Below are 22,125 nucleotides of genomic sequence, written 5' to 3'. Positions count from 1 at the left end.
ATAAAATATTGAAAAGTAATAAGGTAAAGAAAGAGATTTGTAACAAAACAAGTAAGATATGGTTTCCTAAAATTCTAGTAACTACATGTTATTTGAGCTCATAGTATTGCGTTGGTTTTTCTTTCGTTTACAAACCCTGCATGGAAAGGGGGATATGGAACACATAATTTGAAGTGTGTAGTAATTTTTAAGTCTTACATGTGACATACAAATCGGATGACGTGGAGCACGTGTGGCTGTTGGGTTTCATACGTGAGACAACTGCTCTAATACCATGTTAAGAAAGAAGAAGGAAAGCTTTCATTGAATAGGTTGTTGAATTTTACATTGAGACATACAGAGAGTTACTTAACACCTTAACAACATCAACTCTAACAAAACTGATTGTCACAATCTCAGCAGTCCATCATATCATCCTATAATCCTAACACTTTTAACCATTTAAATTAACAGATTATTAGATATAATTGGACGGTTTGAGAAATTATTGGCCCTCTTATAGAATTATTGGATAAACTTAAGTTTAGTGGGTGCTGTTGGCCAAAGGGACCCCAAAATCTAGGTTTGTCTGCTTGAGTTTGACCAAACAAGAGTGCTCCGCAAAGGTAACAAAAGAATATAATAGGTCGCGTTCAGTGTATTGTCAGGGGTAGCAACCTTTTATACTAATAAAGTAACTAAGATCTTGATCTTTTAAAGAATAACTAATTAATATCTAATGGAACAGAGAATGTTACATGGCTTAAAAATGACTCCAACATATATATCATATGTATATTAGGGCATGCAGCACGTGTGGTGGCTCACGACTGAGATATTGCGCAGCAAACGAGGCACGAGGGAGGGAGGGAGGGAGGGAGGGAGAGGGTGGATGGAATCATGGAAGGAAAGGAATTAAGGGACCCCAAATCTAAAGCAGCTGTGAGGAAGAAGAAGCAGCTGAAGAGAGAGAGAGGTAGATGCCAAATGCGTCAAGCAACATCCTTAAGTTTCCTCTCACTCTAATCCCATTTATAGTTCGTTACGCTAAATTCTCACAAATCCCTAAGTTTACTAAAATATATATTTCCGAATATTAATTATCTTAGGAATGAGAGAATGATGAAATTTTACGCCACCTTGAGCTGCCATCTTGTTTTTTATTAGGAAGAAAAATGCAAAAAGGACTCTTTCAAAAGTAGGGTCTTAATAAGTTTTCTCTTACCTCATAATTTTTACCATGTTTATATTATTGACGTGAAAATTGACGTTACCGGAAGTTCTATAGAAAGTTCCACTTTTTAAACTATTATCGTAAACTTTAATGCATGCATGGGGGGTTTTGTTGCGGTCACATGCATGCAGCTACTTATAATTTTATAAAAACCGTACGTTTTAATCCCTTTTCTTTTGTTACAAAGGTTATGATGGAAAAGGATAAATTCTGATTTGTTTGGTTTGGTTATTTAAGCAAGTTTCTTAGCTGGAAGCGTGGAAATATACTTAGGCCTCAAGAGAATAAAAACGTGAACAATCAGATATTACAGTGGTTAAGAGGGTGGCATGTCATCTTGGTTTATTATTGACATAAGTTACAATTTTGCCTTACGTTTTCTTGGAAAAATAACTCTAATAAATAAGTCATCGTGTACGGTGTAAAAATGCCATCTCCCATCAAATATTGCATAAATAGTTTCATTGTTTTTAGATAAATTGTAACAAGCTTAAAGTATTTAAGATTTGTATAAGTTTAATTTAATTAGGCATATATGTAATTTTGATATATATAAACATGAAACACATTCTCTACCCTAGGATGAGAAATGGATAGATCACTATATCTGTGTTGCACCCACTCCACACATCCTCAATCTTATCTGATCTATAAGCAAACCAAACAGGAAGTAGAGTACCAAATTCTTGAAGTGGAAGAGTGAAAAGCTTTCCATCCAATTAATTCTAATCTCTCCCCGCGTGGAGTTATTCAATTGGCTGATTCAAGCATCGAAGATAACTTACAGGTATAGCTTGAGTGAGCCCAGTCGACCCCAGGAGAGAAAGTAATTACTATACTTAACGAAAAAGAATGGCCATAGGATATTAAGATGTGTGTGGGAACATTATGACTATTGTGCACCCTCTTTTCCTTTTCTTTTGGTTCGGTTTTTTTCCTCATTTTCCTTTTTTCCTTTTTTGGTGTTGGAGTTCACTTACCATGCACGTAAAGTCGAAATTGTACTTGTCCCAGAACTAGGAAGCATAAAGCAACCAGTTACTCCTTGCTTACACGGCGAAGCAGTGAGCCGATGGATTTGCATGATTCTTGAATATTATCCTTTTCTGAAAATTCCAATACAACCCCTCTGAAAATTACAGTACAACCCCTGCTCTTTATCCATGAGAGAACTTTCAATAAGACTGCATGACTAGGACATCTCTCACTTGTGGTGAAATCAGTATGAGATCGTCTACAAAATATTTTGTGTTTTTGTGTTAATTATATACTACATGGTTGGACACTTGTACCTAAGTTTTTGTCCTCAACTACAAACATTAATATCCATCCGTGGATATTTATGTCATTTCACAAACCTTCCACACTGAGTTAAATCAAAGTAAAATCATGTGAAGTCAAAATGCTAGAGAATATCATAATTTTGTAAAAAGTATCATATGAATGACGTGATCACTCACCTGTACTAAGATTTATCTCCGAACTCCAACAATGAACATCCATCCACGATGTCTATATCATTTCAAGGACCTAATTTCTCATAAAAGGTTGTCAAAACAGAGACTGAGAGAGAAAGAATGCTTAGTCATGGTAGTGTGATGGATTGTCACACGAAGTGGCAGAAGGCGGAGGCAACGTAAAAAGAGTTGCACCTCAGGATAGGCGTGAGGTGGCGTGTGAATCCACTTACATTTTATTAAATTTAGCTTCCAACTTGTGTCACTAGTCGGGAAGAAGAATAAAAAGCAAGACCATTACTCTACTCACTCACATGGTCTAAAAGCTCGGTCCAAGCCTGTCAGTCTTGACTTTTGGGAAAATATGCATTGACGTGTAACAATCAAGTGCAAGTTACATGATTACATCTACGGCTCACATTACACGTGCATGGCAAATCCACTTCAGCCTCCAGCTAGGGTTTCGGTCAACATGCAAATCTACTCGAACCACTGAGGGCGTTTTTGTCTTTTGGAACGTAAGAGAGAGGGTTTTCCACTGTGCGTAATCATATGCTTCGGATTCAAAACTAGGAATGCATGAGAATGCCCGACCAACCCACGATTGAAGGACTTGACTACGATGCGACTCTTGTACACAATCTTATTTTTCAATCACAGTCATCCGTATAATAAATATTGATGGGCAATTTTCGAGGGCCTACGAAAAATCTATTAATGTTTAACCACAACTTCACGTGATGTTAATTTATCCATATCATAATACCTCTTGATTATATTAAAATTTAAATTCGTTAGTGTAAATCATGTCGCATGTTCATACATAAAACACATCAGTATATAACGCCACGTAATATTTGAGAGCTAGTTACCCATGTCACTCTAAGTGTTATTTACTAGTCTATTTGGATGAGAATATGACATGTTGAGAGTAAATTGCCTACCGAAAAAATAAGAGACCTTATATGTGTATACTTAAAATTGAGCTACTTGCCACATTACTAATTAATTTTAAGATGAGATATCGAACTTTCTTCAACAACAAGATAATCGCTCCATTAAAAAATTTCTCCACAACCAGTACACATGTTAAACAAGCCAATACTAGCTTGATCCATACTCAACCGTGGCAAAACTCAACCGTCACGTGCCCATGCCTTGCATTTCAATATTTCACTTCATTTCATTTCTTCTCACTCAACACCATTTACGATTACGAGGGTCCCTAACTTCTGGCAAATGCGTTAAGCAACATCCTCTGCTTTGTCTCCTTCAAATTCCTCTGTTTAGTCAGTGCGTGCTTTGCATTCTTTTCTGTTTTTATTTTACAATAAATTAATTAGATTTTTTTCTTTTTTAAGACTTCTAATTTAATTAATCAAGTTGGTTGAGTTTTTGCATGTTCCGATGTACGGAATAAGATTGACATTTCTCTACGTCAAACCCCCTCCTCTCTAAAATATCGCCATATAACGAAAGTTCATGTGATGACTTGGCTTGTGTGACTCTAGATGAATGAACATCATCTCCATATCCTCTTTGTGAGGATCTTGGGGATCCTCCAATTACATTCGTTCATCGTATATTGTGCGATCATAAATTATTGTAAATCTGGCTGCACGATGTACGATGAATGAATATGATTGGAGGATCCCCGGGATCCTCACAAAGAGGATCCAAAGAGTATCCTCATTCACTCTAGATAATCTTATCATTATTATAAACAGATTTTTCAGCGTGCTCGGAACATAAACACGTACACCATATGTCATTATATAAGTGAATGAATACTTTAAAGAAAAACCTTCCCAGCCACTTGTATAACAATATATGGTGTGTATCGCCCTGTGTTCGAGTCGTATTGAAATATTTCTCTTAAAACACAGCCAAATGTTTTGAATATTTTACTTAATTATAATATGTATATTTATTTTGTTAACACACTTAGAAGTAGAATGTATTAACTATATGTATGTCGCACACTCATATTATAACAGGTAAAAAGAATTCATTATGTGACAAATTTCGTATGTACAAAAAAAAAAAAAAACTTTGTTATCATATAAAGAGATTCATTTTAGGTCTTTAGTTTGTCTCTTAGCTATATTCTTTTCTTCCAACCAAATTTAGAATTTGTTTTCCTTCTTTTTCATACTTAATACCTACACGGCGGCAAGCTGTGCCACAACCATTTCAGTTCCCTCTACGTGTACTAAAGTTTGTCGCAACAACTCATGTTTTTTGGTGGTACCAAAGTGAGTCACAATTGGCAAAAGAAAAATCACAAGAAATGGATAACTTGGAAATCATTGCATTTGATTTTACAGCTAAAAGCTAATGCCTTTATCTCCATTTATGATAAGGTTGCCATGAAAAAAGGGTTTTGGCCACAAAATTGTGCCACAAGAGTGTGGTGTTTATACAAGCCACCAAGTGTACTTATTGGGTTTTTTTTTCCAGCTATATTAGTCGGGAGCTTCTTGTGGTCCCATATATACAAATTAATGATATTGGTATAAATATTTACGAATGCATTCGTTTAATTAATTTAATTAGGATTTGTCCACAATACTTAAACCTTCTTGTTGCTTCGTTTAAATATCATTTCGTCTCTAACTAAATATACAAATTAAATTCAGATGCATTCGGTTTCTCATTTTCAATTTCAGCTTTGAGATTAAATATATAACAATTTGTTTGTTTTTTTTGGATTTTTTTTAAAATAAACATTGAGTGAGGCAAAAATTGAACTAAAACTTCAGATGTAGATGCAGAAATAAATATTCTTAATGGAATGCATTACGAGCTTTTTTTATTTTGCTGTTAGGTAAAACATTTGTTTTGAGTAAAGAGTTGAAAGTAAAATCTCATCACGGAGCCAGGAGGTGGTGAGAGAGCCGAAAGCCTGGGCGGGCCGGCTTCGACAAGTATTCACCACGGCCCAATACAAACGGTGTTAGTTAACGTTTCGTTAAATACGTTGACCAGTTGACTATATTATTTTATTATTCATCACATTTCCACGTAAGCAGAACAAACTACTATTATGATCGAATTGCGACACTCTGTGTTGAGCTTCATACTTTGTCTTGCGTGGCAACTGAAGCACGCACCAACACTTTGCCACCCATGGAGGCAGATTGTCTGTCCTCCTGTTTGGGTGCCTTTCCCATCCTGTCTTATTTGTGCGGTTACGGTTAAACCACGTTAATATTTTATATTCTTATTATTTTTTATCTTATTATCTCTATAAAAAAAATTAATATAAAATATTGATGTAACTTAATCGTGACCGCACATAATAAGAGGGGATGACAATGACTTCCAAACAAGAGGGCAAACAATCTAACTCTGCCACCGATGGCCTTAATGACTTCCACGTGTCCAGTGGAGAGAAGAGTCTTGCGTCAGCCAAGAGGGAACAATCAGTTGTCTCATAACTCCCAACAAAATGGGTCCTACCGTAACAGCTACCCTTTAACAGATTCTGTCCAAATTTAACAGAAGAAAAGGTACACTCTTATTCTTGAGAAAAAATAAATTAAATACCTGGAAAAAAAACCCAGTGACGGCGACCCTGACCTTCCGTCGCCGACAAGTCCCCATCTCAGTCCACTGCCTCCACGGCTCCAATCCGACTTCAAGCCACTGGTGGCCATATCCTTATCTCTTCCCCTTTTTCCCTATAAAGATCTCATCTAAGACTAACTCTTAAGAGAGTTTAGGGTTCATCCAGTATCATCAAGTACACATGAACTTCTTCTCTCGCTGATTCTTCATAAACTACATAAAGCCAGTAAATTCACCCAATTAAGTGTTTTCCTAATCCAAACCCACTGAAAGTTACTCACAAAATTTTTAAGAGATGTTGTTTTACTAACATCGCTGCCATCAAAGGTACTCAGAAATTGCAGAAACGACAACATCAAGATAATTAATGGATTGGGATTTCAATTCGTTGTTATATTCATTGGGTTTTCAAATTAGTACACCAATATGATTAATCCACAAAACACTTTAGTGGGTTTTCAATATGATTAATCCACACCACAGCTATGGCATGGAGGAGGAGGACTGGGAGGGGGACTTGTTGGGGATGGAGGGTGGCATCGCTGCGTTTTTTTTCTTCAAGTATTTAATTTATTTTAAAATTTTTAAAATAAATTATAATCCGGCTGTGATAAAATAATACACATGTCAAATTTTAATAGGAGTACCACAGATGATGCGGTAGTATAGGGACCTGGATTATCTGCCCTCCCCATCTCATCCCATCCCCTTTTATTTCTGTGGTCACGATTAAATCACGTCAACATTTTATATTCTCATTGCTTTTTGTCTTATTATTTTTATAAAAAATCAATATAAAATGTTGACGTGACTTAACCGTGAGTCCGTGACCACATAAATAAGAAGGGATGGGAAATGGTTGGAATGGGGGAGGGCAGACAATCCAGGTCCGTAGTACAATACTACTTAATAATTTGTCCTCATTCTTCTCGGCCTTTGTTGGAGCCATGGACCAAAATATCGATATTATCGACGATATTTCGCCGATAATATCGTTTTTGTGAGATGGCGATATTTTCACGAGTATCCACTTAATTATCGTCAATATATCGCGATATTATCGGAGGAATTCATCGTTGCCGTCTAGAACCCTACTCCACTATTGACGACGACCTCTTCGATCGCCTCCTGGACTCCCTCCTCCTCCTCGTCTTCAACAAGATCGGTGACTTGAAGACCCTCGGCCGTCGCTGTGCCGGTGAACGACTCCCGACGATGTGGCAGTCATCGGATCCCATTCGTTTGACGGCAGGACCCACTCGAACCATTTTCGTTTGCCATGAAATGACCTATGGTGGTTAAAACACCTCTAGACACCCACGGCCTCGCCGGAGATGGGTGTGCCTAATCCCGAGCCGATTTCATCCCAAAAACCTTGGAAAAACACGAGATCGAACTTAAAAATTCACATCTAAGCTTCAATCTAGAACAGAAAGAGGTAAACCTGAAGCTTACCTAACCGGAGAAGATTAAGAAGCTTGCTGGAGAGTTCCTGCGTTCGCCGAGTTGCAGAGACAAGAAGGAGAGGGAGAAAGATGAGGTTTGATGACGATGATGATGATGGTAATGATGTTTGCACGATGGTGCTGCCGTGTGTGTGTCTCGGCGACAGATAGGGAAAAGATAGAGGGTTTCAAGAGAGAAAGATAGAGTGCAAAGAAAGAAGAAGAAGAAAAAGAAAGGAAAGAGGGTCACGGGGTAGGGGACGGAAAGAGAGAAGAGTGAGGAGTGATATGGTGTTGCCATGTGGCAGTTTGGGAATGTTTAGGAATCTAGATAAATGGTCCAGATTTAATCAAAATGGGGGGGGGGGGAAATGAAATCTCAATAAAACTTTAGGAGACTTACGAAATTATACATATAATTGGGGGTTAGGGTGTTACACGCCGCACCCGCTACCTGCAACCCAGAAAAAAAAAAAAAAAAAAACCCTAATAGTTGTGATAGTTTTGTGTAATTTACCCTAATATTTATTATCTAGGATAAATTTCTATATTTAAAAAAACACCAAGGGATTCGAACCCCTCCCATTTTACTCCTTCAACACCTTGACCACCATATCACTTATGTTTTTGTGAAAATATGCTAAAATATTTATACATATGGTTTTGTTTTGAATTCTTTTTGCAAGAAACAAATCTACACATAGAGATCATGAAGATAGTGAAAATTTTGAACCTCATAGGAACTCTATGTGGTACTAAGTCACTCATGTATCTTACCATGCAATGTATAAAGTGTAAAATATTGTACTAATTCATTATATATAAATGATTATGGTGTGTTTATTCTTTCATTAATTACTACATATTTTCTACACTCACAATGTTTGCCAACTTGCTATATAATCAACTTAAATTAGTTAAATCCATCATGCAATGCATTTCCTTCCAATTTTTTGTGATAAACTAATAGATAATTGACTAAATAAACATCCAGCAAAGTTTTAATAAAAATTTCCAAGTTTTTCTTCAATTTCCGTGGTTTTTATTCAATTTTTATCGATATCGATAATATCCTGATATTTCCATCGAAATTTCCGTGTTTTTAAACTACCGATATTTCTGATATCATCGATATTTTATATCTTGGTTGGAGCCCACCCTGTAAGCGGTGGCTTTCCCATTCATCTACAAACTCACAATCATCATCTCCTGTATGTTTCTTTTTTTTTCTTTTTTTTTAATATAAGCAAATATTGTACGGAACAATTTTGAATTCGGAACGAAATAGGTTAAAAAGTTAGCCTTAATTATAAGGGCAATCTACCATTTGCGTACACAAATCACCATCACCTCCTTTATAACTTATGTGGAATTTGATTCACGTATTGTGGTATGAGTCAACGACAGAATAAAAATGTGTCAATTGTATGTTATCAATTTGATAAAACAAATACATAAATAATAATTCTGAGTGCGTTATAGTTTGTAATAATAACACCACTTGACAATATTTTAGCTGGGCACTAAAAAGTACTCAATGTAAGTAGTCAATACAATATGCTTTTAATATTGAAGGGTTCGTTATGTACATTTACATTGTGATATATTGTATTTTCAGGTTCTTATCGCAGGAGTGGACTAGTAACAATTACGTACGTTATTATGTTCTCCTATTGATATGGCTAACCCTCACTTTTGAGATCACTGTCTCCCTGATTCGGCTTTAGTTATTTTAAATTTTTATTGTATTGAAACTGGTTGTACTAGAGACTTTTCTCTTTAATGAAGTTATTTTCCATCGAAAAGATTTTCTCCCATTGATAATATTAACCAACTATTCAATCAAATATAGGGATGGATCTTGTGGTGCCACGTGGAATCACACTTGAAATGACTCTAAGATAAAGTAACATGAAACGATGAACGTGAGTGGTTTAATTTGCACGGCAGCTGATCATGTGTGCTTTGCGTTGGTTTACTTACTTCATCATACTGCGAGACAAAGCTATCACGTGATGCATGCTTGGAGAGTTTAGAGGAGAGCCTTTGCTTTTGCCTCTTGCATGTCTCACATATATGTGTAGTAAATTTTATTTTACTACGTCTTTTCCATTTACTTGCTTCTCAAACCATCTCAATACGTTTCCCAAAACATTTAAAAACTCAAAGGGTTTGGTAATTGACTAATTAATTGCGGATAGAATACAACATTTTTTAATATTATTGGAAAAAAAAAAGTAAGAGTTTTTTTAGCTAAAATGGTCAATGAGATTGTTATAACTCTTCATTGTGGCCTCTGAGATTTAAAGTCGATAGATGTGGTTCCTGAGACTATCTATTGTCAATCATTTTGGTTATTCAATTAAAATTTTAGAGACCAAAGTGAAGAATTATGACAATCTCAATGACTATTTTAGATAAAAAGTCGAAAGAGTAATGCTATTAATTTGGACACAAAATTAATATACTTGTTGACATAGTTTTTGATAAAATTTGACGTGTATAATGGTAGTCTCGTTATTTTTTTTAAGAATGTATGAGCAAACGTTTTATTTTAAGTGTATAAATAATATTATTGATAAAGAAGTATTCATATTCATTCACTCTTTATCCCTAGTGTGGAAAAGGTCTCACAAACCAGGGAGGAGGAAGGAGGCCACCTCACACAGCTCTCCACCCTTGCTTTCAAATCCAATCACTTCGTGTTATCTTAGCTAAGGAGAGAATTTCTCACTGCTACCGACCACGTGTCGTTTGCCCAAAAAGCCTAATCCGAATCCAAAGTGTATCGAATGAAAATATCTGTCGTGCTATACGAAGAGGAGTCGACGTCAAACAACTTGCATGCAAGCAAAATAGTGCAACTATATTATCTTTGACGTTCATTTGGGAATATATTAAGATCCTAATAAGAAGCACTCATTGCCGTTCATGCTACATCACCAAGTTAGGTAGCAACCAGATTAAGACAGTGGATCAGATTGTAAAGAAAAACATCACAATATTATCCAAAGTATGATACAAACAAAAATGTATGCTTAATTAGTCTTTGAAGACATTTAAAACCATGAAAATTGTATTTATCATTTTTGTAATTGTGCGAGTTAAACTTGAAATCTAGGACGACAAGTAGCTAGAGATCAAGTGTCATTACACCAACTGATCACGTGCTTTTCCAATTTTGTTTAGTTACTTAATTTAAGCAATGAGAGAAACCTCTTAACCAAAGGTTAGCAAATAGAAACAGATTTCGTGAGTCAAGAGCATCTTTAAGGGAGGTAGCAATTGGCCAGCAAAGTTAGATTTGATATGCCAATGAGAAAAAACACATCTCCAATGAAGGTAGCAACCCAATTAGCAAATTAAAGAAGGAGCAACTAAAAATAACAAACAAAAACAAAGTCTTATCCTATTGAGTGTGGTTGGCTGTATGAATATTAAAATGCTACTATACTTGATTTTGTGTCAAGTCTTCAATTAGCTCCAAGTACTCAATGACTTTTCTTAGAGTCTCTTTGCAACAGTATGAGAGTGTCAAATGAGTTAATAAATGACACTTATATAAAATAAAATAAAAAATTGTTAATTTCTTCGGATAGATACTTATAACACTATATTGTTTTCAACTAGGACATTGTGATATGGAAATCTTTGGTTCTTCTATTGGTGGGATCAATTTACTACTGTTGACAGGCACATTGATCCTATATACTACTGGGCATTACATATGAGGAAATCCCTTGTATAATCCGACTTACTGTTTCTGTAATTTAAAACTTCAGAAGCTATGTTAGTCAAAGCCACTTCTTCATTTTAAATGATTGATTAGCAATCTAGAGAGAGAGAGAGAGAGAGAGAGAGAGAGAGAGAGAGAGAGAGTAAGAGGAAGCAAAGTAAGATACGAGATGGTAAATAATTGAGAAATCATGGAACAAGGCCCTGGCCATCCCCACTCAAGAGACAAAAAACTAGAACAGAATCCGCAGATAAATCTTCTTTAATGACTGCAAGAAAAAGACTGAGGAGAAAAAAAATGTAACACTGATGGCTCTTGTCTTTGACTACTTCAAGTTGAAGGAATTGAATTTTTACGGAATTAATTTTAATTAATCACTTAATTTACGCACAACACCCCTACTTGTAAGTAAAGAAAAACCAACTAAATTCACTTCCAGCATTAATTTGGAGATCATGCTTGCCACCTAGAACGATATATAAGCTTGGTCAACCACTTGATAATATTTGTGCCTACAAAAAACTATTTAACTAGACTCCAATAATTAACGTCAAATCGTTTTTGCTAATCATATCCTGCCGGCCACCTCCAAACTGATTAGCTTCTTTCGAATTAAAATTTTGTAAATCTACTATATATAAATATTGGATTTGCTTGCCCTTAATTTTAAATTCAAATATTCTAGTGGTACTATAATTGCTAATCGTTTTTTTTTTAATTTTATTTGGCGATTTTTGTTGGCTTGAAGTTGTCTATCTCAGTCGCGTATAGATTCTTACAGTACGTAAATCTCAACCCACCACCTTACAAGGGAAAAATATTGCTAGCTATTTTCTTGTGTATTATGAACATACTTGGTTAGATTTTTGTTAATTAGTAGGTTTATTTTATAAGTGTTAAGCAATAATACTCCATTGATCCATTTTCATAATCTCTTAGTAATGGACTCGAGTTAGACACTCTTTGGAAATTCAAACCCCAAAAAATACCGGCCAAATCGGACTACATAAAACCATTAAGTCTTACACTAATCACAAATCAGTCAGGGTTTCTTTTGATTGTCATTAACATTAAGTTAAAAAGAAAAGACCAACAAGTTTTATTTATTTTTTAAATAAAGATAAAAGAAAAGGAGAGGATAATTATCGATCTCAATTCACGCAAGAATTGGTGCAAGTGAAAGAGCGGAGAATAAGTAAAAGTTCACTCACTTCCATGTGGCTGCAGTTGTAAGTCAGTGAATTGGATTAGCAATATTCCAAGTTAACCCTAACTCTCGAACGAAATCGGCTTCGTTGATCGCGGGTGCCACCAATAACCCTAGCTGCACAATCACCTTCGGCTGGTTGGCCACAACATCACGGCCCACCCTTTGTCCCACGGTGTACGGACCCCACCCCACACCTACGCAAAGAAAAATTTTCAATATCTATAAAACACGGCTCATTACATCAACTAATACAGTTAGTTAAACTTTTTTTTTTTCAAATTTTTTCTAATTGTATCATTACACTTAATGCAACGGCTGTCTTCACAGAATTTTTTTTTAATATGCTAAAATTAGGGTCCCACGTCCCTACTTATGCATGTTTTGTGGCAGTTTTCAACTTTCTAAGAAATGAATCATCTCTAAATTCCTTCCTTCTAATTCATAAAAGCAGGAAATCCGTGCAATTGAAATTTGATTTAACAACTGAAATTATTATAATTTTTAAAGTGAACCTTTGTTTATAGCCATTGAATAAATTTTTAAAAACACAGATTCCTTGATTTGATAGATTAGAAGAAAGAGATAGCATTTCCAACTTTCTACTTCCAGAAGGAACCGCTAGCAGGAGGAGGAAACACGTGGGTCCTACCGTGATATGGAAGTATGACATGAGTGGTCGACATCACTCCTTGAGATCCACGTCACTTCCCAACTTACTCCACCTCTTTAAAACAACTACCCTTTTCTTCTGATTGAAATTTATTAATTAAGATTAGGGCGTGACTAATGAACTACGGCCTCATCCTCCCACGTTAGGGTTTGGAAAGATTACTGGTACCACCCCACTACGCCCCACATACAATATAAGTCCACAACTACAAACACAGCTACAACATATTCATATTGATTGTACTGCCATTGTCTCTTTGAAGAGTCAATTTCACGAAAATGTCACGCCTGCCAAGACTTTCACATATTTCAGTTTTAATTTTTAATCTTGTTCATTTTTTCCTTTTTTTATTTTTATTTTATGAGGTGATATGTCAAATGTATAGATACATTACGTTATTGGAGTTGTGAATTAAGACTTTTTATTTAGTGAGATCATGTTGGATTGTAGAGTGATTTCGGTTTCATTCCATTCGATTTTTTTTCTAATAAAAGTCAACCTGAGATTATTATTTGGTTCAGCTTTCTTGAGTTTTTGTTTAGTTGAGTTTATATTTTTTATATTCAAATTTAGATTCAGTTCAATATTTTTTAAAACCTGAAAATTGACAATAGTTTTGGATTTGGAACTTACCTGAATTGGATTTCTAAATCCAAATGGCAACCTTTTAGACCTGTACTTCTGTCTAAATAACAAAAATATATTAAGATTTATTAATTAATCAACTCGATCCTCCCGAAAAACCAGTCGCTTCCCCATGCAATTTTTGTTTATTTTCACAGAGATATCAGAATTTTGTGTTTTTATAATCTGCAGAATATAGATAAGAGTACTAGATAAATGTTCACAAGGATTATTACTGATTGATTTCATGAAGTCCGATAGCTGCAGGTTCCTAATGGAAAATCTAATCAGAAGGCTCCTGCCAATATCCATTTCATCTTAAGCAATTGGAAATAAAAAACAATAACAAATCTTTAAGCTAATTACACATGTACAAAGAACAAATCCACAGAACAACCCACCAGCAACCCTATTCCCTAATGTCCACTAAAACCCCAATTCAATTAAACCCTAATTTTATCCTAATTAAACTCATATATACCTTTCTTTCAAACTTCAAGTAATGCTAAGAGAGAGCGCGTCTAAGCGAGGATGAGAGAAGGGCAGAGACGCGAAGAGAGAGACGGCGTCACGGGCTAAGAGGACTGAGTATCATGGTATTGAGTTTGGAGTGGTGTATGCCATGTATTGGTTAAGGTTAAGGTTAACATGAAACCACGTCGTTTTAAGTGGGTTTAGATTCGATTTTCAATCCCCTAAAACCGAAATTGAACCAATAGAATTCGGTTTGATTCGGCTTGTTTCTTTCCTATTTCAGTTCGGTGTTCGATTCATTTTTTTTCTTTCGATTTTCTGTGTTTTAAACCCACCCTCATTAGACTTTAACATTTTAATTCATAACCTACCATTATAACGTGTCAGATATCTAATGAGAGATAATGACATATATAGTTTACACATTCAATCCATATTTATAAAAAAAGAAAACCAAATTTAGTTCTTTGCTCATACTCTTAATAAAATAGATTAGAAAGAATGCAAGTGTACAAGTTCATGTTTGGATGTGAATAATTATACTACATCAACTTTCATGAACTCTAAAATATTTTAGTTGATGGAAAAGAAATGAATAAATTCTATTTAGGTATTTCGAGTTTCTTGTTTCATTACGTTTCTACGAAAATCACAGCAGGGGTGATCAATTAACTAGCTTTCCTGTCAAGAAAACAAAACCCTTTTGAGTTTCTTGAGATTATACTTATCAACGTCAGAATTAGAGATTACGAGAGAAATTAGAATAAGTAATTAGAGGAAGATGTAACAGCAGGCCGATGTTGCTGAAATTTTTACGTTTTTATTTCTGTTTTCTTTTGGTTCGATCTGCACGTTTCGTTCCTTATGCGACCACAAATTTCCGTTTTTCAAGATTCTTTCCCTAGTATGTTTTCTAAAGAGTTATGATTAAGTTCTGCTTAGTTATCTGTTTAATCACTTGTCTAATGGTATGGTCAATACATAAATGTCCAAAAGAGAGTGCCAAATTCTTGACTTTGCATTTGGGATTCTTAGAACTAAACCATCAGAATGCTTCCTTAAATTATCCAAATTACGTACGTAATTGTTCCTGGGTGTTGTTACAAGAAAACCGCCAAGCAAAAATACGATACGACTCCAGTTTTATTTTTATTTAATCTTTTTAATAAAATAGTTTATAAGATTGTCATGACTTTTGAATTTTTTTTTTTTAAGATTTAAAATCGATAAGAGTGACTTCTGAGATTGTCCATCATCAATCATTTTGATCATTTTGTGAAATATCTTAGATAAATTGAAGAAACGACCAGTTCAAGTGAAAGGGTTGCTTTGACAAAAATCCCCTCAATTTAAAAAAAATTTCATGAAATGATCAAAATAATTGACGGTAGACAATTTCAAGCCCACATCTTTCGATTTTAAATCTTATAAACCATAAATAAGAAGTTATGTCAATCTCATAACCATTTTGGATTAAAAAAAAAAACCTTTTATTTTTTCTTCTGATTTTTGGTGTGTGAAAACGAGAGCAACTTGTATAAACCTATTAAAGTCGTCTTGGTCAATCAATGCGGTGTAAATTAAAATTTAAACATGATATTATATTATTAGACAAAAACTTTACGAATCCGTTCTGTTTTTTTTTTTTTTTATATATTTAAGTTTTTAAATCACGAGTAAAAATAAATGTGAAATTGTTGTGCGCGCACAGTGAAAGTGTGAAAACATGGGCGTTGACTTGACTTGAGAACAGTAGCAGCAGTAAGGTGTAAGGGTTTATTTACTTGTCATTATGAATATCGCTGTGCACGGAGGAATGGGGATCGTGTCTCCGATTTTTGCCGTAGCCATTTGGTTTTGTTGCAGTTTTACGGCGCCGTTGCTGTTTCCGTAGGTTGTCGGGGGACTGTTGGGGCTAGCTTGTGATTGAAGGCTTCAATTTACAACTTGACCTAAGAAAACTTATTTGAGAAGATGAGTATAACTTTGTATGTACAGATAAACGTTCGTAATCACTAAAAGTACGATGTTTATCTTCTCGATCATTGAGGTTAACGGAAATCATAACGGTGTAAGTTATAACCTAATTATTCAGTTTTATACTTCAATTAAAATGGAAGGTTTTTTTTTTTTTTTTTTTGGGCATTAAAATGTATTGAGATCTCAATCTCGTAACATTAATCTCATGCAATTTTTTTTGTTAAAGCATTGACATGTTTAAGATGCTATTAGCTTAGGTTGAACTTTGGAAGATCTTTGTGTACACAAATTCGCCCTGAAGTCTTTTTCTAGCTTCATCAGATAATGGTGTTACAGTTTTGGATATAGAAATTGACTTCACCTAATTCTTCGTTTAGTAAAGTAAACTATTATTACGCTAGTATGGACTAATAAAAGTATAAAAATACATTGTAAGCACTAACTAGTTTGTAACAATGTGTTGGCAAAAAATATTGAAATGGAATATTAAATATTTAAAATAGTATATTTATAACGCCAGCCACAAAAAGAGAAGAAAAAAAAAACACGTCAACCAAAAAAACAAAAAATCGTAACAAAAAGAAGAGATAAATCCTAAAAAGGCAAGTAAAACAAAAGGGAAAATGATCCTCTTTGAATCATTTCTATCAAATCCACTCAATAAACAAATTTAAGTTTTTTAAATTTAATCTAACGGCTAAAAATAGATAATCCGTTTAAAAGTTATAATAACTTAATCGTTGAATTAAATTTCAAGAATTCAGATTAGATGATTGGACGACTTTGATGAATCTTCCAAACAAAAGAAGTGTGATTGAACCTGTGTTAGTGCTAATTCATCCGTTTGACCTTTATTTGGCTGATTTTGCCACCTGAGTTTGTTGAAACGACCACGTTTATCTCGCCACTCCTAATCCCAAAGCGTCCCCGTAACGCTCCCAAAAACAAAGGGGCGATGTTGTGTTGGTGAAAGAGTAAACCCACGCGCGAGTTCAGTACTTTTAACCGCGGGTGAAATTTGGAAATACAGAAGATTAACCCAAGATTAGGTGTTTTTACCGGTAACAAAAGTAACTGCCTCCGTAACGACTCGGAAGACAAATATGTATTTTTAGGAGTGAAAAAAAATTACAGCCAACAAACAGTTAAAATCGAGTTAAGAGGGAAGACGGTGAAGAAAGGCTGTCTCTCACCTCCTTCACCCTTCTGTCTCTATCTCTCTCCTCTCATTGGGTTCGGGTAGGGTTTAAATACTTGAATTTTGCGGGTTTTAGGAAAAGAGGGGGAGTGAAAAGCCAAAACGAACCGACGACGGACAGACGAACGGATCTGGGTCAACTCCGTTTGACCGTAAATACGATAAACTCCAGGGGCGAGAAGTTGTAAAAAGGACGTTATGTTTATTAAATGAGTAATTTAAGAGTCGCTTGAAAAAAGAAAAAAAAAAAATATATATATATATGTATATTTGTTGGAGAGCATTCGGCTGTGTGTTTCTTTCTCCTCGCTTTTCCCTCTCTTCGTATATAAGACCTTCACTCGGCTTTTTATTCATTTCTAAGAGAAAATATGAGGACCAGGGGCGGCGTTTGTTATCCGAGAGTTGGAGGCAGCGGCGGCGGAGATGTGTGTTGTCAGAGGAAGAGGAAGAAGGAATTACCCGGAGGAGAGCGGACGGTCTGCCGGAAAAGGAATAGATTCTCTCCGGAGACGACGACGAGCTCGTCGGCTCCCGATTCGTTCGATGCTTTGCCGGACGACCTCCTCATTCTTATCCTCTCGAAACTCAGCGCCACCGCTAACACGCCCGCCGATTTCATCAACGTCTTGATAACGTACGGTCTACTTTGCATAAATTTTAATTTGATTAATTTGTATAAGCTTGGAGGTTAATCGCGGTCAGTTAGAGAAACGTGGTGGGAGTGTGTTTTGAATTAACGGAACTGACGATTTGATTGGATGACAGATGCAAGCGGTTGAACGGCTTATCTCTCCATTCTCTAGTGCTCTCCAAGGCTAATCCCAAGGCGTTTAACCTCAAGGCCAAGAACTGGTCCGAGTCGGCTCACCGATTCCTCAAGCTCTGCGCCGACGCCGGCAACACCGAGGCCTGCTACACTCTCGGCATGGTCAGTTCACTCCTTACCCTCCAAATTCTCACTCAATTTCATTTAATTACTTGTTTATTCGCGTTTTATGAACATTTTGCGGCATTATTATATATTAATTGTTTTTGTTCATTTACCTCTGCAGATTCGCTTCTATTGTTTGCAAAACAGAGGAAGCGGAGCCTCGCTCATGGCCAAGGCGGCGATTGGCTCTCACGCGCCGGCGCTTTATTCGCTTGCCGTCATTCAATTCAACGGCAGCGGAGGCTCCAAAAACGACAAGGACCTCCGGGCCGGAGTGGCGCTATGCGCTCGAGCCGCGTTTCTCGGCCACATCGACGCTCTGCGAGAGCTCGGGCACTGTCTCCAGGACGGTTACGGAGTTCGTCAGAACATAACGGAAGGGCGACGGTTTCTCGTGCAGGCCAACGCACGTGAACTCGCGGCGGTTTTGTCCTCTGCGGCAGTTTCGGGAGTCCCCATGCGCCAGTTACTGACGTGGACTCCACTCCCTCATCCGCACCCTCATCCTCATCCGCAGCTGCGGCACCTGACCGGGTCGGGCTGCCCCCTGCTCAGTGACTTCGGGTGCAACGTTCCGGCCCCGGAGGTCCATCCGGCGAACCGGTTTTTGGGAGAGTGGTTCGCTGCTCGGAACGGTTCGCCAGGACCGGGTTTGAGGCTTTGCTCGCACGTGGGGTGCGGGAGGCCTGAGACTAGGAGGCACGAGTTTCGTCGGTGTTCGGTGTGTGGGGCCGTCAACTACTGCTCCCGCGCCTGCCAGGCACTTGATTGGAAGCTGCGCCACAAGGCGGAGTGTACCGCCGTTGAGCGGTGGGCGGATGAGGAAGGTGAGGGTGCTGACGGTGACGGAGCTGTCAATGATGGCGATGACGTTATGGCTGAGAGTTAAAAATTAGACCGTGACGGTAACGGCAGGAAAATGTGAATTGAAGACGGGAACGGAAAGGGCAAAAAAGGGAAACGGGCCGTTTTTGTGGAAATATATGTTAAGATAATCATGGCCGTTGGAAATTTTGTTCACCCTTTGTTCCACAGCGGGGGATCTCTTGAAGGAAGTATTTTCTTTGTTCTGTTTTTTCCTTTTCGGTTCCTTTTTTTTGTACTATAGAGCAACTTTAGCCTTAATTTCGGTAAAGCAAATTTCCAAACTCATGAAAATTCAAATGTTCTTTCCTCTCTTATTCTTTTCTCCATACGTTTTTTCTTTTCTTTTTTTTTCACTCTAAAATTCAAATGTTTCGGTTTCGGATGCAAGGTGGCGGCCACAATCGAGACCATCTGGGCCACAATCGAGACCAACTGGCCTAAGCTACGTATGCTCCTGACATTATTCTTATTGTTCTTTTTTATAAATGACAACAGACAACTGTCTTTTAGGTAGGTGCCAAATAGGTCATTTTATGTTTTTTGCGAAAGAAAAAATAATTTTTACTAAATTTATCTAAATTGCGGAAATCTGCATTCAAATTTTGATGCATATTTTCAAGGCAACGTGACTAAACTCTTATCAACGAAATTGAACTTGTCATGCCAAATAATCCCGTTTAATAATTTTATGGGGGGTGATGAAATGTGAATTTATGGGGTGAGAAAATCGCTTGACTTTAGGGTAAAGTTAAGATGTTCCTTATCTTGGATATCAAATAAAGGAAATTGGATTCGAAATTCGAATTTACAGCTCAGAAGAGTAGAAATACTTTTTATGCAAAATGAGTGCATGCAGAAGAAAGAAAGAGCACAAGCAATGAAGCAATGAGCAAGTTGTGAGGCAGACACCAAAAGGATGTGTTAATTATCGCACTTGCTTTTAGGTGGTCAAAAGGTCTCAAAACACACATTTAAGTTATTGACCAAGAACAATAAAAACCAAGAGTTAAAAACTAGGAAAATAAATTCATAAAAGCTATTAGAATTCCAAAAAAAAAAAAAAAAAAAAAAAAAAATTAGAATTACGATGTTGTGATATTTCTTTGTATTGACAAGAATAGCGGTTTTATGTTTGATAATCTGAATTAACTTAAATTATTTTACTAGGGCGATCTTAAGCAAACAAAGCTCTCTACTTTGCGAGGATAGGTGGGAAAGTCAAACCTGTGACCTTCGTCACAAAACAACAATATTCTTGTTGCGCCAAGGCTCGCCCTAAATTATTTTACCATCTAGTGGAAAAATGGTTATACAAAAAACTTAATTTAAAAAAAAAAAAAAAACAAAACTAAAAGGGGAATTGAAAGTAGTGGGAGTGGGCAAAAAAGATGTGCAATTTGCAAGTGGTGGGCATTGTTGTTTTAGGGACTAGTCATTTATGTTCACAAAACCAAATCAAGTGGAGAAAAAGAGAAAAGAAAATCAAAACAGCATTTCTCCTGGTGGGAGAGCACTTTTATTTATTTATTTATTTTATATATTTTTTTTCTTTTTTTGCCTATTTTCTTTTAGGCTATAAATTAAAACGATTGTTGGTGATTGCATGCCCAAAAACAACATATGATGTGGTCCAGACCCACAACATTAAAACACATTAATTGAGATCTGATGGGCGTGAAATTATAGCTCAGCAGCTCCATTTACTCTTTACAAAACCCAACTCCAGGCCCATTCTAACCACTGTAGAAATTTCTAGCGATCTCAAGCTTATAGTTGTAGAACCGTGAGACACGAGGAAGAAGATGAATTATCCTTGTGAAAAAATTGAGTCGATCGACGTCGTGTCTACTATTTTTCCAACATTTTTGTTTATTTACTCTGTGCGGCCCTCTTCTTTGCCCTTCTTTTTTCTGTCCACAATTCAAATCAGATTTCTTTGTATTTTGTTCCTATAATTTCAAAAATTATATGGTTACCTCCCATCCCACTTAGTTGTGTTATACACTTCTTTTGGTTCTCTCTATTAAATTTAATGGGTCTTACAGTTTTGTGAAAGATTTATGGAGTCTTTTGATATGGATCTAAAGTAACTAAAAATTGGACCTATTTTAAAAGTCAAAAGTAATTAAAAATTTGACCTATTTCAAAAGTATGTATATAAAATTGGACCTATTTCAAATTTTCACAAGATTTATTCAATAAGTCATGTGATGAGTTCAAAATTTTCTCAATACATATTTGAAAGACCCTCTCTAAAAAAGAATTCGAACTCTGTTTGTAAATAACGAGTTTGATATCTAAGAATCATGGTACTTGAGGTACAAGTAATTTACAGCTAAATGTTTGCTAGGCACTAAGAATAGTAGGTGAAAAACCAGAGGGTATAGAGATGAGGTCTAAAATATCGATATTATCCTGATATTTCCATCGAAATTTCCATGTTTTTTGACTACCGATATTTCCGATATCATCGATATTTTAGACCTGGATAGGAACTCTATGTGGTACTAAGTCACTCATGTATCTTACCATGCAATGTATAAAGTGTAAAATATTGTACTAATTCATTATATATAAATGATTATGATGTGTTTAAACTTCTTTTATTAATTACTACATATTTTCTACACTCACAATGTTTGCCAGCTCGCTATATAATCAACCTAAATCAGTTAAATCCATCATGCAATGCATTTTCTTCCAATTTTTTGTGATAAAATTAATATATATTTGACTAAATAAACATC

At 36.0% G+C, this 22,125-nt stretch overlaps 1 protein-coding gene across 1 annotated transcript; it reads left to right on the top strand.

Annotated features, from left to right (window-relative positions):
• The first annotated feature begins 17,848 nt into the window (after positions 1-17,848).
• On the top strand, positions 17,849-19,692 carry LOC103403168 (F-box protein At1g67340). Its single transcript, XM_008341999.4, has 3 exons — positions 17,849-18,214; positions 18,346-18,508; positions 18,633-19,692. The coding sequence occupies exons 1-3, from the start codon at positions 17,949-17,951 to the stop codon at positions 19,398-19,400; spliced, it is 1,197 nt and encodes a 398-aa protein (XP_008340221.3). The 5' UTR covers positions 17,849-17,948; the 3' UTR covers positions 19,401-19,692.
• The last annotated feature ends 2,433 nt before the right edge of the window (positions 19,693-22,125 follow it).

This window comes from Malus domestica, chromosome 16, assembly GCF_042453785.1.
Source record: "Malus domestica chromosome 16, GDT2T_hap1".
In the NCBI taxonomy this organism is placed as follows: Eukaryota; Viridiplantae; Streptophyta; class Magnoliopsida; order Rosales; family Rosaceae; genus Malus; species Malus domestica.
This window is presented reverse-complemented; position numbering and strand designations above follow the sequence as displayed.